At 48.4% G+C, this 17,637-nt stretch overlaps 7 protein-coding genes across 8 annotated transcripts; 3 read left to right on the top strand and 4 right to left on the bottom strand.

Moving 5' to 3' along the window:
* The first annotated feature begins 169 nt into the window (after window positions 1–169).
* On the top strand, window positions 170–1,664 carry LOC122618478 (lipid droplet-associated hydrolase). Its single transcript, XM_043794941.1, has 2 exons — window positions 170–662; window positions 722–1,664. The coding sequence occupies exons 1-2, from the start codon at window positions 470–472 to the stop codon at window positions 1,450–1,452; spliced, it is 924 nt and encodes a 307-aa protein (XP_043650876.1). The 5' UTR covers window positions 170–469; the 3' UTR covers window positions 1,453–1,664.
* Window positions 1,560–5,874, bottom strand: LOC122618475 (RNA polymerase-associated protein CTR9 homolog). Its single transcript, XM_043794936.1, has 6 exons — window positions 5,669–5,874; window positions 5,508–5,606; window positions 4,516–5,451; window positions 3,620–4,456; window positions 3,099–3,556; window positions 1,560–2,747 (listed from the first exon to the last, which is right to left on the bottom strand). The coding sequence occupies exons 1-6, from the start codon at window positions 5,708–5,710 to the stop codon at window positions 1,673–1,675; spliced, it is 3,447 nt and encodes a 1,148-aa protein (XP_043650871.1). The 5' UTR covers window positions 5,711–5,874; the 3' UTR covers window positions 1,560–1,672.
* A 254-nt stretch (window positions 5,875–6,128) lies between these two features.
* Window positions 6,129–8,463, top strand: LOC122618476 (5'-nucleotidase domain-containing protein 1). 2 transcript variants are annotated; one of them, XM_043794938.1, is made up of 2 exons: window positions 6,129–7,627; window positions 8,171–8,463. In XM_043794938.1, the coding sequence occupies exons 1-2, from the start codon at window positions 6,268–6,270 to the stop codon at window positions 8,257–8,259; spliced, it is 1,449 nt and encodes a 482-aa protein (XP_043650873.1). In that variant the 5' UTR covers window positions 6,129–6,267; the 3' UTR covers window positions 8,260–8,463. The 2 variants fall into 2 exon arrangements, with proteins under 2 accessions (XP_043650873.1, XP_043650872.1); XM_043794937.1 differs by lacking the exon at window positions 8,171–8,463 and having other exon boundaries at window positions 6,131–8,037.
* A 151-nt stretch (window positions 8,464–8,614) lies between these two features.
* Window positions 8,615–10,402, bottom strand: LOC122618477 (acetyl-CoA acetyltransferase). The gene is made up of 6 exons (XM_043794940.1): window positions 10,248–10,402; window positions 10,032–10,153; window positions 9,845–9,957; window positions 9,357–9,786; window positions 9,111–9,296; window positions 8,615–9,053 (listed from the first exon to the last, which is right to left on the bottom strand). Exons 1-6 carry the CDS (start codon window positions 10,288–10,290, stop codon window positions 8,769–8,771), a joined length of 1,179 nt encoding a protein of 392 aa, XP_043650875.1. The 5' UTR covers window positions 10,291–10,402; the 3' UTR covers window positions 8,615–8,768.
* Window positions 10,403–10,640: 238 nt separating this feature from the next.
* Window positions 10,641–12,435, top strand: LOC122615913 (ras-related protein Rac1). The gene has a single exon (XM_043791090.1). The coding sequence runs from the start codon at window positions 11,001–11,003 to the stop codon at window positions 11,577–11,579; it is 579 nt and encodes a 192-aa protein (XP_043647025.1). The 5' UTR covers window positions 10,641–11,000; the 3' UTR covers window positions 11,580–12,435.
* Window positions 12,436–12,907: 472 nt separating this feature from the next.
* On the bottom strand, window positions 12,908–14,642 carry LOC122615911 (calumenin-B). Its single transcript, XM_043791089.1, has 2 exons — window positions 14,111–14,642; window positions 12,908–13,980 (listed from the first exon to the last, which is right to left on the bottom strand). The coding sequence occupies exons 1-2, from the start codon at window positions 14,580–14,582 to the stop codon at window positions 13,466–13,468; spliced, it is 987 nt and encodes a 328-aa protein (XP_043647024.1). The 5' UTR covers window positions 14,583–14,642; the 3' UTR covers window positions 12,908–13,465.
* A 162-nt stretch (window positions 14,643–14,804) lies between these two features.
* LOC122615910 (rab5 GDP/GTP exchange factor) lies at window positions 14,805–17,396 on the bottom strand. Its single transcript, XM_043791088.1, has 4 exons — window positions 17,133–17,396; window positions 16,853–17,056; window positions 16,475–16,787; window positions 14,805–16,404 (listed from the first exon to the last, which is right to left on the bottom strand). Exons 1-4 carry the CDS (start codon window positions 17,284–17,286, stop codon window positions 14,985–14,987), a joined length of 2,091 nt encoding a protein of 696 aa, XP_043647023.1. The 5' UTR covers window positions 17,287–17,396; the 3' UTR covers window positions 14,805–14,984.
* Window positions 17,397–17,637: the final 241 nt, after the last annotated feature.

The raw sequence follows: 17,637 nt of genomic DNA, 5'->3' as shown, positions 1-17,637 counted from the left end.
ACACTTATTTAAAAGAACATTGAGCATTGGTATTTTGTACCATCGCTTTTATTGTTAACGCTTATTCATTTTGTTTCTCTTTTTTAAACAAAATGAACCACTTTGAACAATCGTTATCAGCGTAAATATCCGCCAATATAGAACATATGATTTTGACATAGTTTGCCGCCCTGGTTTCTGTATCAGCCGTTTTTAAGCCGCTGAACTGCTGACCTTTGGTCATTATTGAGGAAACAATTGGTCGAATCAAAGCATAGATAGCATAGTGTTTATCAGAGCTATCAACCCTGGATAAGCCGCGCCAATCCAAAAGATTTGAAACTCGTGAAAGGCTGCAGCCCAGACGATTGGACAAAGGAAAACCGGTTGCCACGGGGATTGGACAACTCATCGCGTGTGAAAAAGTGGGATCAGCACAGGTGCCGATTGATTTTCTCCGCAGTTTGCCACGCCAACAGCAGCGGAAAATATGCAGGAGGCGTACGTCAACATCAACTCCATTCCCACCCACGTCTTCACCTGGGGCAGGTGGATTGAGGAGACCATAACCGAGAAGGAGATCGTCATCTGCATAACCGGCAATCCCGGTTTGCCTGGTTTTTACACAGAGTTTGCAGGCACTTTGCAAAAGGAGCTGGGCGATCTTCCAGTTTGGGTGATAGGTGAGTGCGCTGGCATTCTAACATTGAGTCGGTAATAGCACCTTTGATATTCCCTGCAGGGCATGCTGGCCATGATGATCCACCTGAAGCCAGTATTCGGGAGGTTCCCCAACTCAGCGGCAACGAGGAGCTCTTCAATTTGGACGGACAAATCCGGCATAAAATCGCCTTCATCGAGAAGTACGTGCCTAGTGATGTCAAAATCCACTTGATTGGGCACTCCATTGGGGCGTGGATGATCCTGCAGCTGCTGGAAAACGAGCGGATACGGAGCCGCATACAAAAGTGCTATATGCTGTTCCCCACCGTCGAGCGGATGATAGAATCGCCCAATGGCTGGGTGTTCACCAAGGTGGCCATGCCCCTGTACTCTGTGTTTGGCTACATCTTCTTCAGCTTCTTCAACTTCCTGCCCGTGTGGCTGCGTCTGATGCTGATACAGATCTACTTCTTGATCTTCTCCATTCCACGACAGTATCTGGGAACCGCCTTGAAGTACTCCAAGCCATCGGTAGCGGAGAAGGTGGTCTTCTTGGCCGACGACGAGATGGCCAGGGTTCGCGGCATTCAAAGGGAGATTGTAGAGCAGAACCTGGACATTCTCAAGTTTTACTATGGCACCACCGACGGATGGGTACCGGTCTCCTATTACGAGCAGCTCAAAAAAGACTATCCCAAGGTGGACGCCCAGCTGGACACCAAGAAGATCGCCCACGCCTTCGTGCTGCGGCACTCGAAGCCTATGGCTGTAATCGTAAGAGATATGATCCAGCAGCATAGACGGGGTTGAGGTCGACTATTGTCCTAGCCCAGACAATCAGCCCTGTCCAGTTCCTAATCCACCCATACGAACAGAATTGTAATCCGGATTAGGGTTGAACAGCAAACCCATAGCAATTACTCCACTGCCTTTGTGTGGCAATTAGAATGTTTTTATTAGTATCTTTTCGCAGCTCTCGAAGGAAACTCTAAATATAGTCAAAAGTGATTTAACACGCTTGAGTGGTGCGTTATTTTTCCGGAGACCCTGATCTGCTGCGGGATCCGGACTTGGATCGGCTGCCAGAGCGAGAGCGGGATCTTGAACCCGACGGGGATCGCGATCTTGAGCGGGAACCAGACTTTGAGCGCGATCTTGAACGGGATCCCGACTTGGAGCGAGACCTAGATCGAGATCCGGATTTGGAGCGAGATCTTGAGCGGGAACTCGACTTGGAGCGAGCACGGGACCCAGATCTATCCGATTCCCCGCCAGATTCGATGCGATTCTTGACGCGCTTGCGCTTGGTAGCTCCATCACTGTCGCTCCCACTTCCAGAGCCACTTCTGCTCCTGCTGCGCTTGCGGCTGGCCTCGCGTTCACTGCCGCTTCCAGATCCACTGCCACTCCGGCTACCACTACGATTGCGACTCCTGCTTCTGCTTTTGCTGCGCTTGCCGTCAGATTCGGATTCGCTGGTGGAGATCGTCTCCTTGGACAGCACCTTGAGGCGCTGCTTAGCGGATAGTTTCTCCTTGGATTCCTTAACCGGCTTTGGCTTCTTGCCCTTCTTCTTTCCAGACTTGCCACTGGTGCGCGGCTCCTCCTCGCTGTCGCTCTCGTATTTTTCCGTCTTGCGCTTGCGACCACTGCCCTTTTTCCGTTCCGCCTTGCTTTTCTTCTTCGAGGGACGTTCTCCCTCACGGCGAGGACCATCGTTTTCGCTATCGGTGCCGGAGATATAGTCATCCTTACGAGCTCGCCCGCCTCCCTTTTTGCGATCCTTCTCAGGCGCAGAGTCCGCAATGATGAGCATGTTTTTCGTCTTCTCCACGTACTCCTGCCGCTTGGCTAACAACTGGTCCCTGGAGGTCTTGGCCTCCTCCTCCCGCCGCTTGCGCTGCTCCGCAACCTTAATTTTAAAGGCCTCGCGCTCCTCCTCCTGCTTTCGGCGCAACGAGCGCTCCTCCTCGTCAATGCGACGCGCACGACCCACATGGTACTGGGCCTGGGAAAGAAGATCCTGGCAGGTGTTTGCCTCAATTCCAGCCACCTCAATGTTGAAGCGATTCTTATCCCCATGCACGGACAGGTATTGGAAGTATCTATGAGAGATTGAAATGGGTATTTGAATGAGATATTTAGCTGACAGCAAATTTGGGTTTATGAGACATAAAACATATTTAGGGTCATTTACCAAGGAAGTCATCAGGTAATCTAATCCAATCTGCGGTTTAGCAGTTCATGGTGATTTCTTTGCATTAATCCCTTATCTGATAAGCTATAATACTATTAATGTTAACTCATTGTCGCTGGACTTCAGCATGCCAATACGTAACTTCACGTTATCAATTGGTAATAACGACTAATAACCACTTTAAAAGATTTGAAGGGCCGCAATTTAAAAGAGCAAAGCCTTGGCTTTGTTATCTTAAGAGATTTTTGTTACCACTTACTTTTGAGCCAGCTCCAGTTCGTGGACAGCCTGCAGCACAACTTCCAGAGTAGACTTCTCATCCTTGAGTATGGCCATGGCCAAACGTGAGAGGACCACTGCTATATTGAAGAGTAAAACTGTGTCCTGGGGAGCCACTCGACGGGCCTTAAGTAGCACTGCCTTGGCCTCGACCAGTTTGTTGGCCCGAAGATATGCTCTTGCCAGATATTGCATCACCTCAACGTTGTTGTGTTTGTAGAACTTCTTCATGCAGTTCTCGTACATCTGAATGGCGCTGATGTACTGCTTCTGTTCGACATAAACGTGCGCAATGTTCAGCCACACGTCGCAAAAGTCGGCAGTGGCTTCGCGCACCTGGGCGAAGATATCACGCGCCTCGATCACACATCCTTTATGAGCCAGCACGGCACCAATTCCATTGGTGGCCCAAATATTCCTGGGATCATTGCGAAGAACCTGGTAAGCAAATACGTTTCGTTAAATCTTAGGATGTAATTTATCTATTTCAATCAGTCGCACCTGTTTGAATATGGCCAAAGCCTTCTCCTGGTGCTTCCTCTCCTTCTCCTTATCTCTGCTCGGCTGATGCAGCGTTTGCAATGAAAAGTTTCCCAGAGCAATCAGTGAGTAGGCATCCGTTGAAGTAGCAGGATTCTTAAGGATCGTTTCGAAGTTCTTCTGTCCCAAAGCGAACTGCATCTTGGCCAAATGAAGGTTTCCCAGCAGGGATCTCGCATCTGGATTGTCGTTGTTGATGTTCAGCGCGTCCTTGAAGAAATCGGAAGCCACAAAAATCAGACCCTTGTCCCTTGCCATGCAACCCAGTCGCAAGTAGCAGTCAATGTAGTTGGGATGCTCCTTGAGGATCTCCTTGTACAGCTTGTCGGCCACATCGTAGCTACTCATTGCCTCGTTTAGACGGGCCAGATTGTACTTCATGGTGACTTGAATGGACTCATAGTATTTTACATCCTTGTCCATCTCAGACGTCGCATGCTTCAGAGCCGACTCCAGGGTGTCCTTTGCCATCTTCAAGTTGCCTAGGCGGTAGTGCAGTGAAGCCACGTTGTTTTGAATCTCAGCGGGTATCTCGTACTTGGCCTTGTCCCGAAGAATACTAGAAGCCGTGCCGTAGGCATTGAGCGAGGCCTGCAGGTCGTTCTGTTCCAGGATTTGAGCCAGTTCTATCCAGGCTTCAATGTCCTCGGGAAATTGTTCGGTGACCTTCTTGAGGTGAGTCTTTGCCATGTCCCGCTTGGTTTGCGAATTGGAGTGCGCGTACAGGGATCCAAGAATCTTCATCGTCTCGTAGTTGCCTGGCTGGATTTTCAGCACTTTCTCGAAACACTGAGCCGCCTGGATATGTTCACAAAGTTTGTAATTAAAAGGTTCGATAAAAGTTTTGTCCAACTCACATTTTCCGTATCTCCTCGATATATATACATCTGTCCCAGTCCGTAATGGGGCAACACGAAGTTAGCCGGCGCAATCTGAGTGGATTGGTAATAGTACTGGAAGGCCTGATCGTAGTCGCTCTGGGCATGGAAGCTTCTCGCTAGCTGGTAACAGCTCTCTGCTCTCATCGCCTCGTTCTCAGTGTTGTGGAAGGCGTGCAGTGCCAGGTGGTGAACTTTCTGGTAGTCCTTCTTGAAGAAGAAGTGATTGGCCAGGTGATTGAGCACCATGGGATTGGCATTGTCGATGGTGTATGCCTTGGACAGCATCTGGACACCCAACTTATTGGACTCGGGCTCAAGTTGATTTAGCTTGAGAACGGCCAGACCAATCAAAGCGCCCACACACTGTTGATCCAGTTGGAGCGCTCGTTCAAAGGCTAGTTTGGCCTTCTCGGGATTGCCCATCTTCAGGAAGCAGTGGGCCATGCCGATTCTCACGTTCGCCGGACAGTTCGGATTTGTACGCAAGGCCTTCTTGTAGAAGGCCATTGCCCCGCGGTAATCCTTACGATTGAACGCGATGCAGGCTTTTCCCAGCAGCGAGGGAATATTCGAGGGGGACTGGTTGAGCACAAAGTTGAACTGGGCATCCGCCTGGTCCATCTTGTCGCCCTCCAGCAGACAGAAGTAGGCCCTGCCCAACAGATGGCTCTGGTCGTACATGATAATCTTGTCGGCACTGGTGTACAGATTGGTGGCCTTCATGAAGAGCTCTCGTTTCTTGTCCTTGGATTTCTCCCGATACGCCTCCTGGACATAGTGGGCAGCGAGCATGTCCAGGGCGCGCATGAGGTCCTTATCCGAGTCGCGGTACTCCTTGGTGGCGTCATCGCTACGCGACTCCTCCAGCAGCGTGACAAAGTCCTCCGTCTTCTTTTGCTTGTAGTAGGCCAGCTGAAATAGACGTAGCCATGTGGAACATACTAATTGCATTTCAACTTTCAACTTACCGCCACATTGACCCAAACGTGCAGGGGCGCCCGCTCCTGCTTGAGAATGCTCAACACCTCTGGGCAGTCGGGCAGTTGATCTGGGTCCACCTCAATCACCTACATTGGGTAAATAAGGAGATTAATTACTTGAAACCGGAATCTTTCAAATCAATGCTCACCTCATCGGTGTCCTGCAAAGGGATCTCTATGCAGTTGGACATGGTTGCGAAGGCCTTGAGCCAACAAACTAAGCGGTGAAAAACGGTTTACTGGCCCAAAAAACTTGTAAAAATTTGCAGAAATTGGCAAAATGTGCAAAAAACTATATTTTTTCCATTCCGGTACGCTTGTTAGGGAAGGCACAAGAGTCGATTGCGCCAACGATACAACGATGCTGCTATCGAGCTCCGATAACGATTATTTGTCAATGGCAGTGGTGGCAATATCAACATTTCAGCTTGAAAGTTGAGAAATACCAAAATTTTAGCTCCATTTAAAAAAATAGTATAGTTTTATATGTACAGATAGATTTAAGATAGCAACACCGTGCATATTCCACCTCCACTGGTTTATACCCAGATAAATCTAGCTATTATTGGCTAGCAAGTTACTCAGTACTGCTCTACTTCAAACGGTTGGCAGCTCTGCCAGTTGTAGACATACATTTATAGATGGAAAATGAATTTGTCAGAACCACCTGAAAGATAGTGAATTTCGGTTTAATTTTAAATTTAGATCACGCTTCGGACAAGTGAGATGTGCTAGTCGATAAGATAAGATGCTGGCCCTGGGCAGAACAGTCGCCGTGGGCGCCTTTTCCGCCCCAGTCCTCTCCATTCGCCTGGCCACCTCGACGAAAACGAAAACAAAAACAAACGTACACAAACAGGCCCAAACAGATGTTCGTCTCCTGTTACGCAATCTCGGCAAATTGGCGCAAAATTCAACGACGCTGGGCAGAACAGCGCCGGCAGCGGTGGCAAGAGCAACACGTGAAGTGACGGTTCAGCAGCAGACAACCAGGCGCTTCCACAATTCTGCAGCGGAAAACTCGAGGTATTCGGCCAGCACCATCATGACTTCCTACCACAAGGAGCTGCTGCTCAAGGACTACGACATAGTGGGCTTCGATCTGGATGGCACCCTTTTGCGCTACAATCTCCACGAGATGTCTGCGCTGATCTATCAGGTCCTCAAGCAGTTCCTCGTAGAGCAGAAGGGCTATGACAGAGATCTACTCTCTCAACCGCTCAACTTGGACTTCCTGCAGAAGGGGCTGTTTCTGGACGGACCGCGTGGCAATGTCCTGAAGCTGAGCAGCGAGGCCCAGATCCTGCGAGCCACCCACGGCACCCGTCTACTGAGCGACACAGAAGTTCAAGCCATCTACGGTCGAGATCGAAAGTGGGAAATCACCACTGCCTTTTACAGGGATCCCCTGTCCACTTGGAATGGCGCCGCCTCGACGCAAATGCGCTCGCTCTTGGATTATTTCGATATGCCCAGTGCTTTGGTCTTTGCCCAGGCGGTGGATCAGGTCGATAGGAAAAAGAAGCCATCGGCAGGAGAGGAGTATCAAGTCTGGCAAGATGTGCAGGCTGGCCTGATGAACATCTATAATCGGGAGCACTTTCCCAACGACAAGAGTCTCTATTTCAAGAGCATGCGAGCGGAGCCGGAAAGATTTGTGCTCCGAACAGACCCCAGCGTGATGAATTGGCTTGGGGAACTGCGAAAGTCTGGCAAGAAGCTCTTTTTGCTCACTGGCTCCAACGTGGACTTTGCCAACTTGACGGCCACGCAGGCGCTGGGCAAGGACTGGCGCAAACACTTTGATTTCGTGGTGACCTACGCCAAGAAACCGGGTTTCTTTACTATGCAGCGTCCGTTTATGCAAGTGGATGTGGGGAAACTGGCGGAACTGCCCCAAGAGACTAAGGACATAAAGACGGGCGAGGTCTACTCCCAGGGCAATTGGCACCAGCTGCACGCTGCCATGGCTGGATTGCTTCAGAAGGAGCCGTCAGAAGCCAAGGCACTGTACTTCGGTGATAACATAATCCAGGATGTTTATACACCGGTCAAACACCGCGACTTTGATGCCGTGGCCATAGCTGAGGAGCTGCTTATTGAGGATGGTAAGTATCCGTATGCTGCGGAGTTGGACTCCCAGCTGTGGGGCCCGTACTTTGCTCTGGACTCCACACCCACTCTGTGGTCCAGCTTCATTAGCAGCTATGCCCAGTTGTGTGTGCCCTCAGTGGAGGAAGTGGCGCAGACTGCGCCGGACAAGCGCATCGTTTGCCATAATCCGTATGGCTTCAGTCCGCGGCTGCCCAAGGAGCTGGAGACTGTGCAGCTGAAGAGCTGCTGGCGTGGATAAGCGCTCTGCTATCGTCTTCTTCCTGGTGACAATAAACGACCTGCGATCCCGAGGCGCGGTAAATCCGATAACGCTTCTATCAGTTGAAGCGTCTTTAAAATTCTTACGTACAAACCATTGTATTTGATAATAGCAATAAAACACGCGAGACTCTGAATTATTCAATTTAGCCTCTACAGTGTACTCCATAGCAATAAGGTTTACCACACTTAGGCTTATAACTATTTTAGTTCCCTTTAACAAATTGTCATGTCAATAGCTAATTCTTTCTTAATATGTGCTCTGTATTATATTTTAGGCTTCTCCCTTTCGATATATGAGATTCGTGGCCTTATTCCAAAGTCCACAACAATGTCCGATAAAAGTATTGGCACAATAAACAACTAACTTCCACTGCTAAGAATTTAAGAAGCTATTTAACTTAAACGTTGGCTCAATTTAATGTTTAAGTTGCTGCATAAGTTACTAATTGTGTAAGCCTACGTATTTTATAATAATTCTATGCCTATATTTTAATGGCTCACTTGAAAAATCGGAGACTTTTCTCCGACTTGCAGTTAAACGCTAATTAAATTCACGATGTACAAATAATTGCATGTGTAAGAACAGAAACTAAAGCAAATAAATCGGTTGTGCATCATCATAACAAATCCTGTTTTATAAATAATTTTCAGCTGACGCAATTCAAAAAATATTTACAACACAATTGCACAAATGTGCCTCCATAAAGTACGCTAAAGTGCACGTTTTATCAAATGAATTTTAATTGAGCAGATTTGTGACATGGGTTGCGCCTTTAAGTACGTGCGAATACTATGGAAGATAGAAAAATAAACTTTACGCTTAAGTGGGAAACATGGAAGGCAATAAATAGCTTGAATGACAATGAATTGAGACTAGTTTAGGCGCTCCACGGCCAGGGCGATTCCCATGCCGCCACCGATGCAGAGCGATGCGATTCCCCGACTTCCACCGGTGCGCTCCAGCGCATAGAGTAAAGTAACTAAGACACGGGCACCTGAAGCGCCAATCGGATGGCCCAGGGCAATGGCACCGCCATTCACATTTACTTTGTGAGCATCCAGCTGCAGGTCCTGAAGAACAGCCAGTGATTGGGCGGCGAAGGCTTCGTTTAGCTCGTAGAGATCCACTTCTTCGCGCTTCCAGTTAATCTTTGTAAGCTAAAAAATGGGAATAATTAGAAAGCATGCATAGAACAGGGATGTCCGCGTAGCTACCAATGCTTCGACAGCAGTGACTGGTCCTAGTCCCATCACTTTGGGCTCAATGCCACTCTGTGTCCAGCCCACAATCTTAGCCAGCGGCTTTAGGCCCTTCTTGGCCACCTCCTCGCCAGACATCAGCAGCACTGCAGCAGCGGAGTCGTTGACACCAGAGGCATTACCAGCGGTTATAGAGCCGCCCTAAAAATGCGGGAGAAAGTGGGTTAACTCTCGCTGTTTGTATATTGTTCCTAGACCTACCTCTTTGAAGGCTGCCCTTAGCTTCTGTATACCCTCTACGGTGCTGCCCGCCTTGATGTACTCATCCTTGCTGAAGGTGGTCGTTCCCTTGCGATCCTTGATCTCCACGGGCACAATCTCCTTGTCGAAGTAGCCCTTATTTTGGGCCTCCTCGGCTCGGTTTTGCGACTGCACGGCATAGGCATCCTGGGCTTCGCGACTGATTTGGTATTTATCGGCCAGATTCTCGGCGGTGATGCCCATGTGTATGTTCTCCATGGCATCGGTCAGGCCGTCGTGGATCATCGAGTCCACCAAGGTGCCCGGTCCCATTTTGACGCCCTGCCGCAGATGCATAACGTGTGGTGCCAGGGACATGCTCTCCTGACCTCCTGCCACCACAATCTGTGCATCTCCCGAGCGGATGGCCTGGTAGCCCAGCGCTACAGTTCTGGAGAGGGTAAATACCGGCATAAATGTATGAAATTGTATGAGAAACTCAAACCCACTTTAAGCCGGAACCACACAGCATATTGATGCCGTAGGCAGGCACCTGAATGGGCAGACCAGCCTTGAGCGAAGCCTGGCGAGCGGGATTCTGGCCCTGACCAGCGCTTAGTGCCTAACAAAGATATTTACATAACAAAAAGATCGGTAAGATTGTAAAAGAAACAGTAATGACATGGGAGAACCCACCTGGCCCAAGATGACTTCGTTGACCTCCTGGCCCTCCACATTCGCCCGCCGGAGCACCTCCTGGATCACCACGCTGCCCAGATCGGATGCCTTTAGTTTAGAAAGCGTACCATTGAAGCTACCTGTTGATTTTTCAGATTGGACAAACAGAAAGAGAAAGTTGCCAATTAGAATGTGGTCTTCATGAATGGTTCAGCTGATTTTGCTTAGTCTTACCAATGGGAGTGCGGGCAGCGGACACGATGAACACGTCAGACATTCTGGATGGGCAACGAACAGGTGTTTTCGACTTGGCTATTGAGCAGCAAATAAATTCTAATTTTCGAAATTGTGTTATTGCCTGCCAGGAGTGTGACCAGGTGATGCCGAAGCTCAGAAGCTGCACTTTCGGGGCCCATCCCCACTAGAATAGCTGGTTTTCACTGAAAATCACAACCATAACCAGCCACACCATGGAATCATATATTTTTTAATTGGGATTTAATAAAAAGTAAATTGAGAAAGCCTCGAAATTTTGGTAAAAACTTAATGTTTTTAATTTAAGAACTCAGGGTGACCATTTCTCTATAGTTTTTATTCTTCTTAGTATTTTACATCTCCTCGGATGGTATATTTGAACAGTCCAGCCGCGGTCACACTGCAGTACACAGAAAATTTACCTTTTTTGTTGAGAAAATTAGGGAATTTAACGCACAAAAAGCGAATTAAAGAGGCCCAGAACGTGAGGCGCGATCATCAGTCGCCCCGAGGACCCCAAGGCACTGGAAAAGGAGTCGCGGTTTCAGAGATAACCCCGTAAAAGGACCCACGCAAGCAACAGTCCTCTGCCGCCGCCCCAAAAAGAACTAAAAACGACTGAAGAAGAAGCACCCCCGCAATCTGCAATCTGCAATCTCTAGAACACTAGAAACCTAGAAGCACTCCACTCCAGAAAGTTTAGGAAGCCAACGCGGAAGCACCAATAGCACCATGCAGGCGATCAAGTGCGTCGTCGTGGGCGACGGAGCCGTGGGAAAGACCTGCCTGCTAATCAGCTACACGACCAATGCCTTTCCCGGCGAGTATATACCCACCGTGTTCGACAACTACTCGGCCAACGTGATGGTGGACGCCAAGCCCATCAACTTGGGCTTGTGGGATACGGCCGGGCAGGAGGACTACGACCGACTTAGGCCACTGTCCTATCCCCAGACCGATGTCTTCCTCATCTGCTTCTCGCTGGTGAATCCGGCCTCGTTTGAGAACGTGAGGGCCAAGTGGTATCCGGAGGTGCGCCACCACTGCCCCAGCACGCCCATCATTCTGGTGGGCACCAAGCTGGATTTGCGCGACGACAAGAACACAATCGAAAAGCTGAGGGACAAGAAGCTGGCACCCATCACCTATCCGCAGGGCCTGGCCATGGCCAAGGAGATCGGAGCGGTCAAGTATCTGGAGTGCTCGGCCCTGACGCAGAAGGGTCTGAAAACCGTCTTCGACGAGGCCATCCGATCGGTTTTGTGCCCCGTGCTGCAGCCCAAGTCCAAGCGCAAGTGCGCCCTGCTCTAAAAGAGTTAGACAGTTGGAGTTCCCCCGACGGACTCTGCTTAAACGTAATATTATTAACTATAAAACCATTATGTAACCTAAGCGTGGCCAGGCTAAATGGCTGATCCGTAGTTTCTTTGTTACAATTTTGCCACTAATTTCCGCTGCTGTTTGGGGGGATTCCCCCCAAACCAAACCAAACTCTTGCTTTTGTTTCGTTTCCGAGTTCGTTTCGAGTGTTCTGTAATTCATAATCCAATTCTGTTTACCCGTGCATTAATTTCAACTAAAAGTTAAAAGCGAGATGTTTCTAGATGAAATGGAGAACTGTAAACTCTAACTGTATTTTGTATTATTTAATAACTTTTGTAATTAAAATTAATGTTGTAAAACTGAGGTAAAACCAAAAACAAGAAAAAAAAACAAACGAAAAACCTAACAAAATGTGAGACAAGGACGAGAATAGCCGCATAAAGAGCATAAAGCATAGATGTCGCCTGTTGATCGAAGGTCCTTCCAGAAGGGATCAGGATATTGAGTCAGTAAAGTAAACGTTCCATTGCAATTACACTTACATTATTACATACTTGTATTTAGATGTTGTTGGATATCGACGCGACGGCGCTGGCGAGTAACAACTTTTTAAACTTTTGCTAGATCCAGGAACTATCAATATATATATACATGTATGTATAAGATGAAAAGTCCTTCGTATACTATGTACTGAATTAAAGGCATCAAACTGAGCAACTTTGAATACTTTGTATTTTAAAACAACAGATATTCAAGAAACACAGCCACAAAAACATGAACGAAGCCAGGATAATTATATAAATGTGTCTATTTCAATGGAAATCAATAAAGCATAATAAAAGGAGTTTGGATTATTTATTGCGATATGTAGTAACAAAGTAACAAAAGTTACTTAAATTTATGCAAAAGAATCTGCGCATATTGTGGAACAATGAATGGGAAAGAGCGAAAAACTAGTTTTAGCTAAGACGATTCCATCAAAGAAAGATAATTGAGCTGCCACTATATGGTTCTCTTCTCTTATCCAAGAGCTGAGCGGCACATAAGCAATCGTATTCACTTAGCCCACGCATTTGTATATTCTTGAGTTCATTGTTTATCAAACTTCGTTTCTCAATGGCTGATATCACCCTCGAGTGCTCACTGTACCCAAAACGGAGACAGACTTATCAACGCCGAAAGACGAATTATTTGCTTATCTCGGCGAAAGTCGAGAACCGAAATAATCTAAATCAGCTTGAAACAAAATAACCGATTCTCAGAGCTCCCAGTTCTTGTTCTACACCGAGATAAATTTACATTTACGCAAGTTTCTGTAGAATTAATAAAAGCATTTTATTAAACATATTGCAACTAAATTGATCATGTTAAATATAGTTAACTATTGACATTAAAAATGTAGTATCCAGCCCAAGTATGTGGGAAAAGTAGGCAATCAAGATTCCTCATCCCAGTTTTTTTCGGTGCACTCCCTCTCTTTGGAATGTTCTCGCAGCTGGAAATAAATCGGGCTACAGCGAAAACCATTTATGTTTATACATATGTTACACAGGCAAATGCGGCGTATCTGTGACTCGGGGCAAAGACGAGAGGTCAAGTGACCGCATGTGTGTGTGGATGGGGTTTCGTTCCGGTGACGTGGCCATTGATGCTCCAAGAGCTGACGTGGACGCCTTTCAATTAAACAAATCACCTCTAATCAATTAGTCGTGGTGCCATACAAATGGGAGCCCCTTCATTCGAGTCGGTTTATAATGCACTTTCAATGCTCTTAAGGTCTAGACAAGGTTTAAAAGTTATTTGGCATGCGAAATGGGAGATTCATAGGATCAATCTTAATCTCAGGGATGCTGGGTCACTTCGATCTAGGCTTTCTAGAACTCATCGTGGCGGGCCAGGGCCTCTCCGAAATCAGTGGCCTGGGAGCCCACGAAAACGTCGTACTTCTCCAGTATTTCCTCCTTCGTTAACTTATCATCGTGGTCCGAATCGGCCTCGAACAGCAGGTGCTTGGCCTCGGCCTCCGAATGATCGAAGTCGTGGGGCGCAATCCACAGCTTCACCTCCTCCTCGTTCAAATAGCCATCTTTGTCCAGGTCGCGATGCACGGAGAACGCCTCCCTTTCGTTGGCCACCCACTCAGGCTCCTCGTCATCCTCGTCCGTCGATCGGTACATGTCGCCGATGTACTCGTCCACCGAGATCTTGCCATCGTGGTCTTTGTCCAGATCGGTAATGGTCTCCAGCAGCACCACACCCTTCATGGTGGGATGGTCCTCGGGGTGCAGGAAGGCGGTGAACTCCTCCTTGGTGAGCTTGTCATCCAAATCCTGGTCGGCCACCGACCAGCGGTACCGATCGCGTTTCAGCAGGCTCTTGTAGCTGACTCCTGTTGGAAAACGAAAACGATAGTAAATTTGATTATTTTTAGAAAACAAACTGGGTGTTTCCGCCCATCAAAAAAGTATTTCTCTATCTTAAAAAGGATGAAATTCTCGTAGAAGATTTTAGCTACACACCGTTTTCTTCCTGTTCCTTCTCGTCCGTGCTCAGGTCGTCCATGAAGCCGTATACGGTAAGCATGTAGGAATCCCAGCTGATGGTCTCATTGTTATCCGGATTGTGCTGCTTCCACAGACGACCCACGTCCTCATCGATGTAGCGCCTCTGGGTGTAGGCGATCCAGTTCTTCAGCTCCGCCAAAGTGACAAAGCCGTCCTTGTCCTCGTCAATTCGGTCCACAATGACGCCCAATCTCCGCCTGCTCTCCTCGGGCGTCAGGTTGTCGAATTTCTTGGACTCGTCGGGGCCCAAGAAGGCTTCGTGGTCAAACTGGGCATTGTGCTCGCCCCCATCGAAGTGCTTGGCGTGCAGGGAGTCGTGTTCCAGCGGATTGTAGGGCACCTCTTCCGGGATGCTGGAGGCACTTGCTCCACTTATCGCCGCCGCCAGCGCAACAAGTAGCAGCATCTGAATTCCGGTTCTAGCCATTTCTCGTTGAGGCTCGCGTCCGTTCGGTTCGGCAGGCAAACTGAGAATAAATCATGGGAGATTGAGATATTCCGAAAACAACAAACTCTCTGGTGACTTTGCTAGTGCTGCCAGATCGGTGGGTAAGTGATGCGAAGTTGGCGGGACTTTTGAAAACCATACTTGCCTCTGGGGAGTAAATCTTTTTGTTAGTTATTCGTTTATTTTAACAAATTGTAAAACTTGAGTACTTATATGTGTTAGGTTGCATTTATTAAACGTCCTTTCCGTAAAGCTAGTTCAATATGGTACAAATAAATATGTGCAGACATTTGAATTGAAGCGTTGGCTAACTACAATATTTCACTTATATCTATTTACATTCGCGTAGCTGCATGATTCAGGATCTCAGTGAACAAGTTATTATTTGGGAGCATCCGCGCCGTCATGACCCAGAGAACTAAAGTCCCCCGTGTTGCAGGAGATGCTGGGAATATCGAAATTCGAGAAGCCCCGGTAGTTGGACACCTCGGGCTTCAAAGGGGATGGAAGCAGGACAGCGGTGGCCGGCACTTCGCTATCTATAAGGCTATCCGTGGTACTATCCAGCAGACTGGTCTCCGGCAAAGGCGGCGGTGGCTGGACAGCTGAGCTCTTCTGCGCCAAGGGGTCGAATTCGTCGAGATTCAGCTTTGACTCATCCGCTGTGCTGTTTTCGCCACTCTGATCCGACAAGTCAAAGTCGTAGTTTATATTGGTCAGGCCTCCTTGAAACTCGGAGCCTAGCATGAGCACGTCTGTGTTTGCCTCGGACACAGGCTCCTCCAAAAGGGAGACGGCATCAAACGCGGTGTAATTGAAGATTGGAGAGGCGAAGAGGTTGTCGGCTGGCTGAACATTCTGCTGAAGTGGCGACAGACGACCCATCGAACTCATACTGGTGTCCTTAAGGGTTAATCCAGTGTCTTCAGAAGCCGCAGTGGGCTTCGCTAAGCCACCAACTGCTGTCAGCGACTGGGAGGTCAATGATCCACCGTGCAGCATATTTGCTTGATAATGACCAGCCTCGCTTTCGCTGAGGAGGTGAGCTCTGGCTTGACCTATCAAAAAAGGTGGTGTTTTGATGGGCAGCAGATTAAGTGGGGCCTTGGCAATCACGGTGTCCACTCGTTCTGTCACCTCTCTTTGGAAATCGATAAGCTCTTTTTCGAATGAAGTAATTCCAGAGCTAATCAGGGCGTTTCTTTTCTGCAGCATCTCCATTCGCTTCATGTTCTCGGATATCAAGTGAAGGCTCTCGCAGGCCAATAGGGCACTTTCCCAGGGCGTACTGTAGGGCTGCTGTCCAGACATCAGGGCCTCGAACTCCTCGCTGCTGATGCCCAGACTCTCGCCGTTCAGATTCTCTATGAACGCAATGGCCGAGCACAGATTGGTAAAGTAGTAGCCACTCTCGCCGCTCATCACCCGCGAAGCGTTTGTAAAGCGCGTAACGAAGTTGATGTTGCTGTGCAACCGCACAGGATTGGCCTTGAGCACGACGAATATTAGGGCGGGAAGGAAGTCATCCGCACTGGCTGGTCCCCCAGTGGCCCGTTTCAGGAGCTCAAAGATGTGCCTGCAGCAGCGCCAAGTGCACTGCAGCTTCTCCTGCGGCGAATAGTACGAGTCTATGCCCACCAACTCAGATATAGCATTGTAAACCAGATCCCTGGCCTCCGAGTTGACTTCGTCGATGCTGCAGTCCAGATGCTTGGCCGTAATCCAGCTCAGCTGGCGTATGCGCTTCTGCACCTTCACGTCACTGTCCTCATCCGTAGTGAAATATGGACTGAAGAGAAATCTGCAACCAAGAAGAGTTCCCCAGATTAGAAATAAAAACTCCGCTGATATCTGCGTTGCGCATGACTCACTTGTGGTTCTGCGTCATCACCACCTTCTCAAAGAAGTCTATGGCACTATCACGATCCTCGTTGGTGGCTATCTCAAAGCTGGGATCGTTGTGCACAATGTCTGAGACCTTGGTGTAGGCATTTTGAACCAAATCCGATAGTTCGTTGATGTTTTTGCCGCCATTTCCGTTCATATACTTGCGGATGTCGCTGTCCAAACGCTGGATTTCAAGCTTGAGTTTTCGCTTGCCATCGTCGGGAATGCGAAGTTGTCGCAATTGCAGTAGGAACTGGCCCTCCGTGGGATCGGGCACGTGACCACGCTGTTGGGTAACTAAGAAAGAAATATGTAAGCATAGGCTTTTAAGGGCAGTGCTATGGGGTGCTAAGTAATATTACTTTTTTGGGCTCCAGCCTGCAGAGTTTTTTGCAGCACAGCGGTAAACTTTTTCTTTTGGAGGGTTCCCAAGTGGTCCTGCTCCTTGTCCAACGACTTTCTGACCTGCTGCTCCGCCTTTCCCTGAAGGTGTGCATGCTGTGGCGATCGTCGATCCAAGGTGGCGACCGAGGACGAGGATCCAGGGCCCGTTTCGCCTGCCTTCTCTGTAATGAACCACTTCATGACTGAACGCTCTGCATCGGCTTGAGAGTTATATGCGTCCGAAAGCGGGGGACTTACGCTTCAACTTCCGCTGCTTATCATTAAACTTTTCTCGAAAACACATCGAGCACAATCCTTCGTTTTGGGGGGTTCCGTAAAACCCGCATCCCGAACGGCACTTGAGGTCCTGCTGCCCCAGCCGCAAAGACGGAGGTCGCGCCGCCGTTGACATCTCGGAGGTGTGGCTATGGAAATACAGCTCCTTATCTGTGGGAGTCCCTTTGTTGTGTATTGTTTTTGTGGCTAAATTGTGGAGATAAATAATTCTACTGTGGCCGGCGTTGCCACATAGTCTTTTATTCAGTGGTGGCAAATCGCTCGGAAAGTTAGTGATGAGCTGGTTCGCCGGCATTGAGTACCCGCCCATCTAATGGAACCAGTTCGCTTTCTACACTGGGGATTTCCCTTGTTTGAAAGGGGAAATTATTATAAGATTGCTTCGTACAATGGGATTTCCCTTGCTTGCAGGGGAAATTATTATACAATTTTGATAGGAAACCTTGTTATCTTTCGTTTGCAAACC

The sequence above is a fragment of the Drosophila teissieri genome, chromosome 3L, assembly GCF_016746235.2.
Source record: "Drosophila teissieri strain GT53w chromosome 3L, Prin_Dtei_1.1, whole genome shotgun sequence".
NCBI lineage: Eukaryota > Metazoa > Arthropoda > Insecta > Diptera > Drosophilidae > Drosophila > Drosophila teissieri.
Note: the sequence above shows the minus strand (reverse complement) of the source record. Positions and strands in the feature narration are given on the sequence as shown.

Coding starts and splice junctions, on each gene's coding strand:
- LOC122618476 (XM_043794937.1), top strand. CDS start 6,268: ATGCTGGCCCTGGGCAGAACAGTCGCCGTGGGCGCCTTTTCCGCCCCA.
- LOC122615910 (XM_043791088.1), bottom strand. CDS start 17,286: ATGTCAACGGCGGCGCGACCTCCGTCTTTGCGGCTGGGGCAGCAGGAC. Junction 17,057..17,132: donor TAAGCAGCGGAAGTTGAAGC/GTAAGTCCCCCG, acceptor GGTTCATTACAG/AGAAGGCAGGCGAAACGGGC. Junction 16,788..16,852: donor GCAGGCTGGAGCCCAAAAAA/GTAATATTACTT, acceptor TTTCTTTCTTAG/TTACCCAACAGCGTGGTCAC.
- LOC122615913 (XM_043791090.1), top strand. CDS start 11,001: ATGCAGGCGATCAAGTGCGTCGTCGTGGGCGACGGAGCCGTGGGAAAG.
- LOC122615911 (XM_043791089.1), bottom strand. CDS start 14,582: ATGGCTAGAACCGGAATTCAGATGCTGCTACTTGTTGCGCTGGCGGCG. Junction 13,981..14,110: donor GAAGGAACAGGAAGAAAACG/GTGTGTAGCTAA, acceptor GTTTTCCAACAG/GAGTCAGCTACAAGAGCCTG.
- LOC122618478 (XM_043794941.1), top strand. CDS start 470: ATGCAGGAGGCGTACGTCAACATCAACTCCATTCCCACCCACGTCTTC. Junction 663..721: donor TCTTCCAGTTTGGGTGATAG/GTGAGTGCGCTG, acceptor TATTCCCTGCAG/GGCATGCTGGCCATGATGAT.
- LOC122618477 (XM_043794940.1), bottom strand. CDS start 10,290: ATGTCTGACGTGTTCATCGTGTCCGCTGCCCGCACTCCCATTG. Junction 9,787..9,844: donor CTGTGTGGTTCCGGCTTAAA/GTGGGTTTGAGT, acceptor TACCCTCTCCAG/AACTGTAGCGCTGGGCTACC. Junction 9,054..9,110: donor TCACTGCTGTCGAAGCATTG/GTAGCTACGCGG, acceptor CCCATTTTTTAG/CTTACAAAGATTAACTGGAA.
- LOC122618475 (XM_043794936.1), bottom strand. CDS start 5,710: ATGTCCAACTGCATAGAGATCCCTTTGCAGGACACCGATGAG. Junction 5,607..5,668: donor CTTTGCAGGACACCGATGAG/GTGAGCATTGAT, acceptor TACCCAATGTAG/GTGATTGAGGTGGACCCAGA. Junction 3,557..3,619: donor CTTTGGCCATATTCAAACAG/GTGCGACTGATT, acceptor TTTGCTTACCAG/GTTCTTCGCAATGATCCCAG.